This window comes from Thermobia domestica, chromosome 11, assembly GCF_964235325.1.
Source record: "Thermobia domestica chromosome 11, izTheDome1.hap1.1, whole genome shotgun sequence".
NCBI classification, from domain to species: Eukaryota; Metazoa; Arthropoda; class Insecta; order Zygentoma; family Lepismatidae; genus Thermobia; species Thermobia domestica.
Window position 1 is genome coordinate 77092439 of NC_137464.1, and position 15945 is coordinate 77108383.

At 34.4% G+C, this 15945-nt stretch overlaps 1 protein-coding gene across 1 annotated transcript in view; it reads right to left on the reverse strand.

The window, feature by feature from the left end:
* The window catches only part of LOC145665181 (1,5-anhydro-D-fructose reductase-like), a 96935-nt gene extending 81332 nt beyond the window's left edge, over window positions 1-15603 (reverse strand). Inside the window, exon 1 of the mRNA XM_081732465.1 lies at window positions 15490-15603. Within this exon, the coding sequence (XP_081588591.1) occupies window positions 15490-15603 (114 nt within the window). The remainder of the gene's footprint in view (window positions 1-15489) is intronic.
* Between the last annotated feature and the right edge of the window lie 342 nt (window positions 15604-15945).

A 15945-nucleotide genomic window follows, 5' to 3' on the forward strand; every position in this document is an offset into this window, starting at 1 on the left:
AAATCTGTGCTGTAAAAAAGGATTTAACGTTAATAGAATCTTCCGTTAAACATCAAAAGATCCAGTTGGCTACTATGCAGGAAGAAATTAAAACGTTACAGGCTAGAGACACCATTTATCGCAATAATCTGGGCAGTGATCGCTTCGAGTTTCCCCAATCACCGGATATAAATACGCCTTCGCCGGAATCTGAGGAGGATATTATATTAGAGGAAAATTGTCCGAAGATCACTGATGAACAAAATATAAATGGTATAATGACACAGCACGCTACGGACCGGAACAATCACACCACAAGAACAAGGAGTGAGAAAAGAAAGGTAAAGCTAAGTGTCAAGATGAGCGAAATCAAAGCCATGAGTAAATTTAGTGGTAAGTGCAATGAAAATGCTAGTTCTTTCTTAGAGAAGTTCCAAGACGAATGCAGTATAATGTCTATCGACCGATCACAATACATGAAATTAATACCCCATGTATTACTCCCACCTTGTTCCTTATGGTTTAAGGCAATACGTGATCACATTAGTACATATGAGGAATTTAAAGCGGCATTGATCGCGAATTACGAAAATGACTTTTTGCTGGCAAACAGAGATGCCACTCTTAGAAATCAACATTTCAATCCTCGATTGCACAAATCTATTGTAGAGTTTGTTATAAATGTCTATAATGAATTAAAGGTTGTTAATCCCTTGCAATCGGAATCAAGAATAATTGCATCGATTCGCAATTTGCTTCCATTTAAATTACAGCAGATCTTATTTTCCACACAGTGTATGAGTTTCAGTCATTTATTAATGCTTGTACAATGCTACGAAACTCAATACCATGCTATGAATCTAACACAATCAGGAATGGGTAAAAATAAGAATAATACAGATCATTTGGTCCCTGTTCGGAATTTGAATATCCGAAGTGTGAATAATAATGAACCGAACCTAAGACGAGTATACTCTAGCAATCAAAATGAACAAAATAGACAAGGCTATGTAAGGAATCCGCCTAACCTAATCAACCGAAGTAGACACAAAAGTAATAGAAATACATGTCGAAATCCTAGAGATGCTATCAATCCTATGTATAGACATAATCATTGTTCACGAGATGGTACTTCGTATCCAAATTCAAATCACGATGAAAGACATGTACAACCTAATGTAGAACCTAACCACGATTGTGCGGTACAATGCACTTTATTAGATTCATATGCCAGTGCGAATGTAACATGATTACCGTTAACGAAATTAGGTTAAACCCATGTTGGTTATAGATTCTTGTGAATTTTCGTTTTAAAGTTTGTGTTAATATTAATAATGAAAACGATGGTTATAAATATTTGAAATGCATCTAGTTAAAGAGTTAGTAGCACCCAACATTCTTGATCAAATAGATAAGTATGAAAAATAACAATAATAATGAAAAATGTGTTTATTTAATAACAAAAAGGTGTCTTTTGTTTCTGTAAAATAAATTTATTTACTTCCATTTGATTATTCAAACGTAGGTTATGTTTAATTTTTATTCTTTCTTATTAATGTGAAGAATCATAATTCAATTTATAATTAGTTAAAGGCAAAAAATTACTTTATATCAGATTGATTTGTGTTTAATTGTCAAAGATTATGTTAAGAATAAGATCCATTCTATAAAATCAATTATTCAATGACTACCTTGAGTGAAATTCTTCTTTATTTTGGACATCTTAGTGCTACTATGTATACATTACAATTGCAACATCTAACTTATTTGTTATACAATGCGCCCGAAAAGAATAAATATTATTTGTCACATCATCGTTTGTAATAATGATCGAAACTAGTAATCTTGATAATTTGTGTTTCACCCTCGTTAATTATATTTCTAAGCGACGATGTTTTTAATGATAAAGAATAAATAATAATGTAATAAAAGAGAAATATTAATGAAATCAAAGATTTATTGTAAATGTATTTATGTGAATGATAATAACTAATATTTTATATATATATGAGGGTTAACCAAAAAAATAATGAAGATATATACGAGGTGTGATCAAAATATAAAGAACATATGTAATGTACGAACATTAATCTAATCAGACCAGTGGTTCTTGAATATAAAAGCCAAGCCTACTCATGACTTTTATATTCAGTCCCTTTGGCGGGCGACATTTTCTATAACGAAATACTTTAGTTTGTATAATATTTACCTGTACCGTGGGCAAAAAGTGCTCATAAATATGTAATATACTTAGTAGAATGTTCATTTTAAATTAACAGAAAAGAAGAATGTTTTTAATATATGTAAGAGATTATTATGGGATAGTTGTGACTATGTACATGTTATGTGTTGACCTAGTCAAGTGAATTTATGTATTTCACGGTTTTAAAAAGGAATATTTAAGACATATCAAGCAATAAAGGTGAGGCTAATGATCTTTGAATATCTGAGTTGATTCTTGCATAAAGAAAAGTTATTATCGCTTCGTAACTTATATTTTACCAGACGGACCAGGTTGACGACGCTTTTCTATAGAGTCGTTATAGGATTTAATAATAAAAAAAAAAAAAGTCGTGAGAAACACTAAAAGTATTTCACATTATTGCTTATATTTTTCATGGCTTTCCTTTTCCAGTCTAATAAGGCCACGATTCCAAAACGACTTAAAATGAGCTGAAGGAGCGAGCCATTTATGAAACTCAACTCGACTCGAAACTCGACCTGAAAACAGTAACTCGACTCGAAACTCAACTCGAGAAAATTACATTTGACTCGACTCACGCCTATCCCTAAGATTTACGCATGTAACCTACGATTTTACGTACGCTACATAGTTTTTATTCTTTGTGGCATCAAGTCTGTATATAATTGATTCATATTGAGCCTCAAAGTCTTTCAAAATCCTCAACTTCAGTCCATATAATGGAAATTGAATCCATTTTGAGAAATGATGGATAATGTTGCGTGTTGTGTGTCATCTTCTTTTTTGTCCATTGACTTATAGAGGATTTATTTTTCTTTCTTCTTTGAAATGAACTGGAATGTTAATAATTTATTCTACTAATATCTTCTTAAAATATTCCTTACTTAATAAAAACTAAATTTTGGTAGATCTACATCAGTTGTCTGAAAAGCATTGTCCTTTGAAGTTCAAAATTGAGAATACACTTGTGATTTGAAAATAACGCAATGAAACTTCAAATACAAATGATCTGCCATTTTTCCGGTAACAGAATTAACCTGTAACTGTAGAACAAGTATTTCAAACTTGTGAGTTGCATGTGGCCGTTGAATCATTTGTTTGTGACCCTCGGTTCACCTTCAAAAAACAAGAAAGAAGTACTCGTATATATATATATATATATATATATATATATATATATATATATATATATATATATATATATATATATATAACGGCCCAAAAGTAGATATACAGCCCCGTACTGATCAGCTCATGGAATTTTCATTTACTTATTGCAACCCATACATACAATATATTGACTTAGTTTCTTCATTATTTGCTCTTAATTCCTTTTCACTTATGCCTAAACTCGGAATAGACCGAAGCATATAAATTCATTATCTTAATAAATTAAAATGTCATACTTGATCAATGCAGGTATGTATACCTACTTTGGGTCACTTTGTGATACGTTTAAAGATAGTTCACATAGACAATGTTCTTAAATCAACTTCATATGGCTTAAACCAGCGACAATTTGCTGTTTTCTTGGAAGATTTTGCATAAATATTCTAGGTTTCCCTATCGCAGAGAAGTGTGCTGGGTATCCTGTGCTCCACGGGTCTGAAAAGTTCCTAGAACTTGAGAGATGGAATTAGCAATTTTCTTCAAATCAAAGAACAAAGCACAAACTTACTGACAGATTCTTTGTGGTTACAATAGGTTTCTTTCATGGCAGATGATATTAAGAAATATTTGTCACATTTTAATTTGAAACTTTACGGAAAAAACATAATTACTGCAAACATTACGTAAATAAAACGTTAGAACACAAGTTGCAGCTCTGGGAGAAACTGTTACAAAACGAAGGCTTCATACATTTACCAATTTGTGTTAAGTATGGAACAAGTACAAGGCACTTGCTTTGTACAGGATGCATACCAAGAAGCTTCAGCATTGGAAAAATGAATTCAAAGAAAGATTCCGCGATATCAGACTTATCAAAGATTAGCTCTCCCTGTATTCTGCTTCTTTCTGAACTGACATTAAGGAATGAGCAATTCTCAGTCCTTTCGCGTGGGAGGCACGGGTTCGATTCCCGTCGGGAGCTTATGTGGTTCGGATTCCACGTTAATCAGTAGGGCCACGTCTCATATAGCCTCACTGCCAAACGGGACGTTAAACTCAAAATCAACTGATATATGCCACATGTAACATTAAAACAGTGTCTGAGGACTAAAACTTGAGTGAACTAGTATTGTCTATGAGACTCGGATGTTTCTGTTTCATTTCGAATTTGAAAAAAATGTACTTGTCGATTTATATCAAACGAATCTACTCCCCAAATTAATAATAATAATAATAATAATAATAATAATAATAATAATAATAATAATAATAATAATAATAATAATAATAATATTCAAACGGTGAATTTGGTACATAACTTTTCACAAAATTAAGATTTCCTGCGGTCTCAGCTCCCTAAACCAAGTAGATTTTTGTGTACACAATCTTTATATCAAATGAATCTACTCCCCCAAATTAATAATAATAATAATAATAATAATAATAATAATAATAATAATAATAATAATAATAATAATAATAATAATAATAATAATAATAATGTTAATAATAATAATAATAATAATAATAATAATAATAATAATAATAATAATAATAATAATAATAATAATAATAATAATAATAATCAAACGGTGAATTTGGTACATAACTTTTCACAAATTAAGATTTCCTGCTCGAAGTGATTCTACCTAAGGAACGTCTGAGATGATTTTTCGTTTCTTTTACTTTTATTAAAATGTATTAAATCAAAATATTTAGCAGTAGCTGTATAACGAAAAGACGAAAATCAATCAATCAATTGGGAAGCTTCGAACTTGATATTCAATCAATTGGGAAGCTTCGAACGTGATAACTGAAAAAACTCTCATCAAGATCCGGTAGCCGTCCAAGAGTATGAGCATAGTAACAACGTTCGCTTGCGTTCTTCGCAGGAGGGAGTGGAGTGGAGGGGTTTGGGGGGTTCAAATCCATAACGAAAAGACAAAAATCAATCAATCAATTGGGAAGCTTCGATCATGATAACTAATAGAACTCTCATCCGTCCAAGAGCATTTAGCTATTCAATACATAACGAAAAGCAAAAATCAATCAATCAATTGGGAAGCTTCGATCATGATAACTGATAGGACTCTGATCCGTCCAACAGTATGAGCATCCAAGACTATGAAGGCCAAGAGCATCTAGCTATTCAATACATAACGAAAAACAAAAATCAATCAATCAATTGGGGAGCTTCGCCGTCCAAGAGTATGAGCATAGTAACAACGTTCCCTTACGTTCTTCGCAGGAGGGAGTGGAGGGGTTTGGGGGATTCAAATTCATAACGAAAAGACAAAAAACAATCAATCAATCAATTGGGAAGCTTCGATCATGATAACTGATAGGACTCTGATCCGTCCAACAGTATGAGCATCCAAGACGATAAAGGCATCCAAGACTATCACCATAACAACAGACTGTTCTCACAACAACATTTTCCCACGAACTTCTGTACTAGCCGTAAAAGGATATGAACATAGCAACTAAAGGCTTGTCGAAACTTGCCTCCCAATTCCAGGAAATGATAACGAATTCTAGGAAATTTTTTGCTTAGTCAGTCTTCTATCGGATCCCAATTCTACTCCGGCATAACCGTGGGACGTAAAACTCAAAAGATTTCATATCATATTTGTAATTATAATCAGTACTTCTTCCGAAATGTACGGCTGTTTCCCTTTCCCTCTATTTTAAGAAAACTATACGTGATAGAGCAAAACTAACTACATTTTTGGATTTCTCAGGTCAAAAACATTAAGAAAACGTTAATAGTTTCCAAACAGCAAAATCGTTGTGGAGCAGTGTAAGTTAAAAAAATATACTGCACTACTAGTGTAAGGTATAGGCTGATATTTGTTCATTTCATATACCAATATTCAATTTTTTTCAATACAATATATAAAGAGTAGGGCTTACTTATTTTAAAACTTGAATATTCATCCTATATATTTAAAATACTTACGAGAAATGTTCCAAGGCCAAGAATTGGCATTCTCCGGCCTGTGTGTAATTCCACTGCTGGCACTAAATTCATTATTTCCTTATGTGTAGGCAGCAGAAAAAAGGAAAACAACATATTAATACAGGAGGCTGATCTATACGACTTGAAAAAATCTTACATTTCACACTCGTGTCCTTCAAACCCAACCAATATTATAGAAATATTTACTTTATATAATAATAATAATTATTATTATATGCCCTTGTTATTTTGGTCTAAATTTTCAGCACTTATTTGCTTTCAGTGCGTTTTACACACATTATAATGCAGCGATACAAACTCTCCAGTAATATAGTGTATTGTCCATAATGGATTGATTTGTGTTATTGTGAACCTAGAAAAAAAAAAGACGTCAGGCTGTCAATGGTTAATATATCACTGAACTTTAACTATATCGGACATCAAAATATACCGATTCTGCCATGAAGGATTATAATTTTGTGCTGCAAAAATAGCTCACTTCGGTAATAAACTACGATTACAGATGCAACAATTTTTTGTAATTATTCAATATTTCGTTTGTATCGCATGTTCTTGATATTATGTAGTAAACAGCAATGTGATATTACTTCAAACAATTCACAATACCTACTTATCTGTCGTTGTCTAAGATCATTCATTGTGCAGGACTCTATACTAATTATTATCAACATTTAGGGCCTTATGCAGAGTCGTTCTGAAGCGTGATTAGTGCCATACTAAAGAATTCGACTAACATATGTTTATTGCAATAGTCAGTCCTTTAGCACGACGCTAATCATACGTCAAAACGACTCTGCATAAGGCCCTTAGATTCTATTTAAACCATCAGTATGATCTAGACCAGGCTTGGTGGTACATATGACTTTGAGTGGTATCAATAATGAATATGTTTTGGTGGTACGATTGTGAAAAAGGTTGAGAACCCCTGATCTAGACCATATAAATATGATCTAATATCGTTCTGAAAATGAAAACTAAATTTTGCATCTAACGTTAGGTGTATTCCCCTACATCAAGATATTAATTGTAAAAATGAGACATTTATGTCAAAGATACAGAGGGTGCCAACAAGTGGGTTTTAGGACGTAGGTTGCACCCATGATAACATTTTGGGGATAACATAATTTTTCATTGAAAATTGTACAATCAAACTGGAGAATGGTAAATTTAGACAAGTGAAAGGTGAATTTGGGAACAACAGGATGTTAAATTTGGTGGAGAATGGTATTTTGAGCAGAATGGTAAATTTTGGGATGAAAATAGTAAATTTGATAAAAATTGTAAATTTGGAGAGAAAAATGGTAAATTTGGGGAGGAGAATGGTAAATTTGGTGGAGGAGAATGGTGGTTTTGGGGATAGAATGGTAAATTTGGGGATAAGAATAGTAAATTTGGGGAGAAGAATGGTAAGTTTGGTGGAGAATGGAAGTTTGGGGAATTAAATGGAAAATTTTGGGATAAAAATAATAAATTTGGGGAGAAGAATGATAAATTTGGGGAGAAGAATGGTGAAATTAATGTTCCAAACCTGCTGAATTTTCTCGTTAGCGTTGTGCGCACATAATTTGATGTGGGAAGTGGTCGTGGCATAAGACCTTCACATATAAAAAATGGTGACCATAGTTCAGCGGGTACATGACCAAAAATGGGTCAACAATACAATGGAAATGCCCATAAGGCGCGCATGTTTTTGACATATTTTGGGTATATCTCCCAAAAGAGGGAGCGCGCTCCCTGGAGGTTTCATGAAGGTGAGACTACACATTGAGCTCTACCAGCACTATGAGTTTCATCGCACTCGAGCCTGCGGAACAGGGAAACAAATCGGGTCACAGTCACTGGCGCAAATCCTGGGGGGATGAGGGGGACATGTCCCCTCCAATCTTGGAACTGGGGGACTGTCCCCCCATAATCCGGTTTGAAATGTGGTTTTTGGGAAGAAATGTAATGATTTGTGTCCGATTGCCATACAGGCAAGTGAGATGAAATTGATGTCCGAAATAAGCCTCAAATCTGCCTGCCTCCCAATGTTGAAGACAACTCTGCTCTCCTGATGCTCCACAGCATTGTTTCTGAACTTTGCAAATATTTTGAACATCTCTTTTTAAAAAAATATAGGAACGGTCTTACCCGTCCTCCCGCCCCCCCCCCAATGTTGAAGACAGATTTGCGCCGCTGATCACAGTCAGGGGACGTACAATCTCCGATGCTCAGACTGGCTTGATATAAGGCAAACACCTTACCTTGTTCGTGCATATATATCCACTCAAGGCACAATAATGGGTTAAAGTACTGCATTTTCGTTTTATACAATCTTGCTCGGAAAAGGAACGATTGCATTATAGGATTGTCAATGTTCAAATGAAGCACGGATAGCTGGATGTTCTACCCATGTCATGCTCATTATTTGGCGCTTAGGAATGGGCAAAACAATTGCAACACGTCCAAAGACATTTGCATTCTTGGAAGATTTATTTTATTCACAAGAAGACGAATCTAGGCTCTTGGGCGATGACGATGTGAACCATTTCTGTAAGAGGATGAGGAAATCTATAATTGAATCCCTCTGCATACTTACGTATAACACAATGCATCATACATAATAATCACCTCAACTGCCTGAGCGATACTGGAAGTAAGGGAAATCTTGTACTTCAGCTCAGGTAACACATCAATCATTTTGTTCGTTTCAATACCACGTATTACCCAGTACAATGATATTTTTTCTGCGACATCCTTTTTTAGATATGGTGCACAATGTGCGAAATCCTAACTACCATTCAATTCTACTTATTTCATCTATACCAATGCCACTCAGCGGAAATACGACACACAATTACGGCATTGTCTTCAGAGAGATTTGCTTCATATCAAGCCAGTCTGAGCATCGGAGATAGTACGTTCCTTGAGTGTGACCCGATTTGTTTCCCTATTCCGCAGGTTCGAGTGCGATGAAACTCATAGTGCTGGTAGAGCTCAATGTGTAGTCTCGCCTCCATGAAACTTCACGGAGCACGCTCCCTCTTTTGGGAGATATACACAAAATATGTCAAAAACATGCGCGCCTTATGGGCATTGTTGACCAATTTTGGCCGTGTTCCTGCTGAACTATGGCCACTTTTTTTTATATGTGAAGGTCTTATGCCACGACAACTTCCCACACCAAATTGCTTGCGCGCAACGCAAACAGAAAAATTGGGCACTTTTGGAACAGCTCCTTTGGGAACAAGAATGGTAAATTTGGGGAGAAGAATGGTAAATAACTTGGGGAGGAGAATGGTAAATTTGGGGAGAAGAATGGTAAATTTGGAGAGGAAGATGGTAAAGTCGGGAATGAGAATAATGAAATTGAGCAAAAGAATAGTAAGCTTGGGAAGTAGAATATTTCTGCAAGATCCATCTTACTGGGTTACTATTATCCTCCATAAAACCTAGGTCTGTCTCATGAACATTTTTTGATTGCATTTCCAGTAAAAACTGAAAACGTTCCTACTTTCTTCCATTCTGACTATATAAGCTGCCTACCTGAGCCTCTTAGACTTGATGACCCTAACAATGTTTGGTAAGCGGTATAAATTATGCAGTTCCTCGTTATGAAGTTTCCGTCGTTCCCCAAACCAGTTCCTCTTGTGTCTCAGGGTCTTATTCCCAAATACTTTCAGTCTGTGTTCTTCCCACAGAGTAAGCGACAATGTTTCGCAACTATACAGCACAACAGGTATGATTATCGTTTTATATATTTTAAGCTTCAGATTTTAAACGACAAAATATTTTGAATTGAATAATAACACGAATTCCTTACTTTCAGTCGACATTAGTTCTTTCGTGGATACGATTTTGTTGTGTTAATATTGATCCTATTCACTTTGTGGAATGTAGTATTTGATATTTTGACGCATCCATAATTTGTAGTGTTACGATCCCTGCGAATTTCGATGTATTTTGTTTTCTCTGCATTTACTTCTAAACCCATGTCCCTGTAAGCGTTTAATAAGACCTCTGATGCATTTTTTCTAATGTTCTCCTATCATCCGCTATCAGATTTACGTCATCAGCATACCATTCAGCTCTAGTCTCTGATTGCTATCCTTGATTTTCTTTATAGCGTACTCCAGAATAAAATTTAATAATGACGACAACGCATCTCCTTATTTCAGGCCATTCACAAAGTCAAGGCTTGTAGACAAGAACTTTCCTACTCGAACGTTACTTTGGGATTCATTTAAAAACATCTTAATTTACCTAACTAGTTATCTCGGCATTCTAAATTCTGTAAGAATGTTGTACATACAATATTTCCCTCCTAACCGAGTCGTAGGCTTTTCTAAAATCAATAAATAATTTGCGATACCGGGTATTGTATCCCCACTTCTTTTTGAGTATTTGTCGAATGGTAAATACCTAGTAAATAGTTGGTCAATTTCCTTAAATCCGCACTAATAATATCCAATAATTACATCTGCGTATGGAATCAATCTTGCTAATAGAATGTTAGAGAGGATTTTATAGGATACTGACAGAAAAGAAATGCCTCGATAATTATTACAATTACTTTTGTCACCTTTCTTATGAATTGGAACAATGATTGATTCTTTCCACTCTTCTGGCAATTCCTCCTTGTTCCAGATAAGGAGAATGAGTTTGCGTATTTAGTACTACAATTTTCCCCTGCTGGTAAAATTAACTCAATCGAAATTTTGTCTAGACCCGAAAATTTATGTTTCTTTAATTTCTTTATAGCGATTTCTACTTACGTCCGCCTAGGCTCTGGAATATACGGTTCTGCTGTGTACATTTCCCTTTCGCCACAAATATTGTTTTTGGTTGTTTGTTAAGCAAAAGTCAGAGAAATGTTTACATCTATTCAAGATGATATTTGTGTCAGTGAGAATTGTTTCGTCGGCTATCTTCAATGTATAAGCACGGGGTTGATAATCTTTCTTAAATTCGTTAATACCACTATACATGTCTCGAATCTTTTTGTTTTTTAGCATTATCTTCAACTTCATTAATTTTACGTAGGTTTCAAAAAACCGCGTTTCTTTTTTCTAAACGATTTGGAAGTTTCCCTCTGATGTCAACGAAATTTTGTGTAGTAATATCGTTCACATTTTGTAGCCAACGCAGTTTTGTCTATTTTCTTTTCTCTGCCAGCTTAGTGTATTCCTGGTCGAAAATGGTTTGTTCCTATGTATTTCCGCATGCTCCAATTTTCATTTTGCTGAAATTTTAATGCTATCAGTAATTTCAATCCAAGTAACCTCAACACTAGTGCACTCCGAATCTTCTAAAACCGAGTCTATTCGATAGTTCTATCTGGTATTCCCTTCTCGCCTGGCTCTCTTCTAATTCCTTTAAATTAAACCTCTCCGTTTTAAGATGTCGAATATTTCCTTTCTCGCCTGGCTCTCTTTAATTATCGCTGCTACCAGCTAGTGATCACTGTCACAGACAGGTTCTCTGAACGACCGAACATCAATTATGCTAGACCGTCTTCTTCTACATACTAAAATGTGATCAATTTGATCTCAGGTCCAAAGTGCAAGACCTGGACTTCGATACGTCGCTTAGTCTTCTTGGACTTTAATCTTGAGTGCGTTTCAAGGGTTCATGCCTTTTTTTTTTTTTTTTTAAGGCAACACATAGGTTGAAAATTACAAAAAATTGGAAGATAATTTTACTGAATAGTTATTAAAAGTATAGATAAAATTACAACATGTTTCTGAAACTGCATTTCCTACATAGCTATCTGGACTTTTTTTTCCAGTGAATCATGGAATTCTAGGAGATGAGTATGGTGAACAGTTTCATAAAATAATACACTGAGAAAAAAATTGTAAGTGGCGTACTTAAAAAGGTAGGTTATATACAGTGGCGGATCTAGGTCAGGGCCGGGGACCTAGGCCCCCCAGTTTTTTCAGTAACAAAATAATTTTAGCTTTTATTTATATATTTTTGAAACTTTATATATACCTATCACAGTTTGGGTTCTGGCTGCCTCCCCCCCCCCCCAGTTTTTACCTTCTAGATCCACCACTTGTTACATGTGTAATTCCTGTAGTTTTTGGACTTAACGTACAGTAGACGTATAACTGAAAACTCATGTTTTATAATTGTTTCCGTATTAGTGTTTCATCTGTACGTAGGGCCTACTTTCCGTATGAAATAATATAGGCAGTCAAGATCTCACATGGACGTATATAAAATATATAGCTGACGAATGTAATATAAGTATATGCATGTGATCTACGGAAGACTATTAGACATCAGACATCCTGCAATGGCATAATGTAACATCTAAGGGCAGTGCAGTGCGTATGTAGCATATGGATAACGTATGTTCCGTACTGATTTCTGTAGTAAGCAAGAGGATCCGTATATTTGTACAGCGGGGGACACTTCTAAATGGTACACCTTAGCCGTAAATCTCCATATGGCTGTACCATTTAGAAGTGTCCCCCGCTGTACAATATACCGCTGTCCGGAGAACGGATTTTTCTGTGTATTAGCAATGGAGGAACGTTACTAAGATCGATGAAAGCCAAGGATGTATATAGAATATTGTTTACTGGGAATACTTTCGGACATCGTAGACACAACGGGAGGGCCATAAGTACATTGTTTGTATTTCAAAATTTCACAACATATTTCGAAAATTTTCATATATACAAGCATATTAACTGTATTTCAATGAAAGATTTTTAAAATATAGGCCTGACCATGTAATAATTTTTGGGTACATTTCATGTAGGTATCTTATATTGGGGTCTCCCGCCAAGGGCGAGAAAATTGCTCAGCAACATACTTTTCTGGAAAATTTCTCGAATTTTCCCGGATTTCCTCAAATGTATGGATCTTGAAATATCATAGTGTTGTATCATTAGAAAATATAAATTATTACAAAGACAATGATGGACTAACCATGAATCTAAGGCAATTAGGATAGTAACACAAGCTCCTTAAGTGAAGGACTGAAATTTTCTTTTAATGAAAACTTTTTTTTCAAATGTTTAATACTGTTATTGGAATTATTTTTGAATTGGTGCATGCAGGACGGAAATTAAGCTTAGATTCGTTTCAATAGCTCGGAAACTATAAAGAACACAGTTTCATGTCAACAAAATAATAATAATAATAATAATAATAATAATAATAATAATAATAATAATAATAATAATAATAATAATAATAATAATAATAATAATAATAATAAGCAAAGTTGAATATTATTGATCAGTGTGCTTTGACAGTCCGCCTAGGGATATCCTTATATTTAATACATGCCAGTGAGGAAACAGTCTAGCTTTACAAAATAACCAGATTTTTATTTATTTATTCTTATTTCAAGTTCAATTTTCAGAGGCGGATCCAGAAGGTAAAATAGGGGGGTCAACTAGAACCCAGACTATGAGGTATATAATGAGTTTACTATAAGCTTTCAAAAATAATTAAATAATAGTGTCAATTACTTCTGTCATTCAAAAAACTTGGAGGCGTAGGCTCCCAGGCCTCAGGGTAGATCCGTCTCTGTCAATTTTAACATTACCTATTAGCATTTCCTATAGTAATAATAATAAAAACTGTGGAGGTCCACACAAGAAATGTTTAAAATGGCACTTTGTGATTATTCTATGTAACTAAGAACCAAAAACAAGAAGCTTATTTTTTTAAAACAAGGCATATTTTGAATCTCGTGTGTATTTCTCTCGGGACACCTGACAACTTTCTGAAATAGGGAACAATCCCACTAAAAACGTGATGTCTGGTCACCATACCTTATAATTTCGATCCTAACTTATGGATATGTATAGACGATAAGCTTGATGAAGGAGAAAAAAGGCACACTCTATCCGTAATGACAGCACACTGTACGAGAAACGTAAACTTATTTGCAACTTACCTTCTAGAAAATGCAGTTCTACTTAAGGAAAGTAATAATAAACCCAGAGTTCCACTGGGCAATAAACATGAATTTATTATGATAGTATTGATCTACTTCTGTAGGTTGTCAGTACTTTCATTATCACTTACTAATGAAAGACTCTTTGAACGTAAAAATTACTCATTCTCTTTCTTTATATCAACTAATTTCAACGCAATGGTTCCCCGAATATTAAACAACTTGTAAAACGTTGGAGTTGTCGAATCATCTAAACTAATTACAGAGTAAACGTCTAATAAATTTTATAAGAAGAAAGAAAAGGAAAATACAAAATTTCAACTTCTAGAAAGGAAATGAATGTCAAATTAGCCAAATAGTAAAAGGACCAGTGGCGGCTCTAGAGATATAGGGAAGTCACATCAGAAATTGCGTTGAAACTGGCTTTAAATTCACTTACCCCATCTCAAAATCATCCCTTGGGTTTGGAGCCTGGCTATAGTCAGGACAGTAAGACAGGGGGCGTCACCATTTTTTTGGAAGGAGCTAACTTAAGTTCTTCCTATATTTATATATAGCCTACATATCAACAATGTGTAGTCTACATAGTTATCCAGTGATGTTTTACTTTGAAGACATTCTTCAAATTCTATTACATAAAAATATTGCAAGAAAAATTCTGTCTATAACCATATAGGTCTAGTAAGTCTTATATACAGAATTATTTTACTTAACTTTACCCAGACAGTACAATGCACGTACAGTACTGTATAGGAAAGGTGCCGAATATCGGATACTGTTTGAAAAAAGCAATAAAATCTTTACCATCAGATATTTAATTGATATAGCCTCTTCTAAATGTTCTGTTATCTTTGTAGATTATAATTTGAAAGTTTCGAAGCAATAACGAAATATTAAAAGAAAGATATATACGTATACACTTTGGTACAAAGTCGCATTTTTCTCAGTTCTGAAAAAGGTTGCCCAATATCGGATAGTAAGGGGTCTCAATATCGGACGGAAATTAAATGAGAAGGATTTAAGGAAAACCACAACTGGAGAAGACTGTGCACTATTTTAATTATATTACATGGTATAAATATGTGCAAAACGTAAAGTTGCAAAACATTCAGATGTAACTAAACGTTGTTCTATAAAATAAACTACTTTCTAAATGTGTGCATATGTAAATTTATCTTAACATTGTTCTACAAAATTGTAGACGTTTTCAACATGTAGATTTACTTTGAATTAAACATTGTTCTATCAAACAGACAACTTTCTAAATATGCAGATTATATTTTCATATAACACATGCCACACAGTTGTGTGACTAACATGCATTTCACCGCTAAATTTCCTCTTATTCGTATCTGGATCATTGTCCACAGCTTCTAACACACGTTCATCCATAACAGTTGTTCGTACACGGCAGGGTCGACCAGCATCCATATGAGCAACTAGTATGGTACCTCTCTCATATACGCGCCGATAAATTTCTGCAAACATATATATATATACAAGTATATACTGTACTGTATACATATTAGTACGTATAATAAAATAATGTGTTTGTATCTGCCTGTCTGCCATCAATCTTTCGCCTAAGGATGAGCGACCTAAAGCTACCAAATTTGGTACACGAATAGATCTTCACCAGATCTAATTCTGTACGAAGCCCTTCTTTCGACTTGCGGCACAAAGCGAAAATTCTGGAGGTCAAAATGTATGCACAAAGGGAGATTATAAATAGCCGGGACGCCGGATATTTGTGTCAACTTTGTAGTTTTCAGG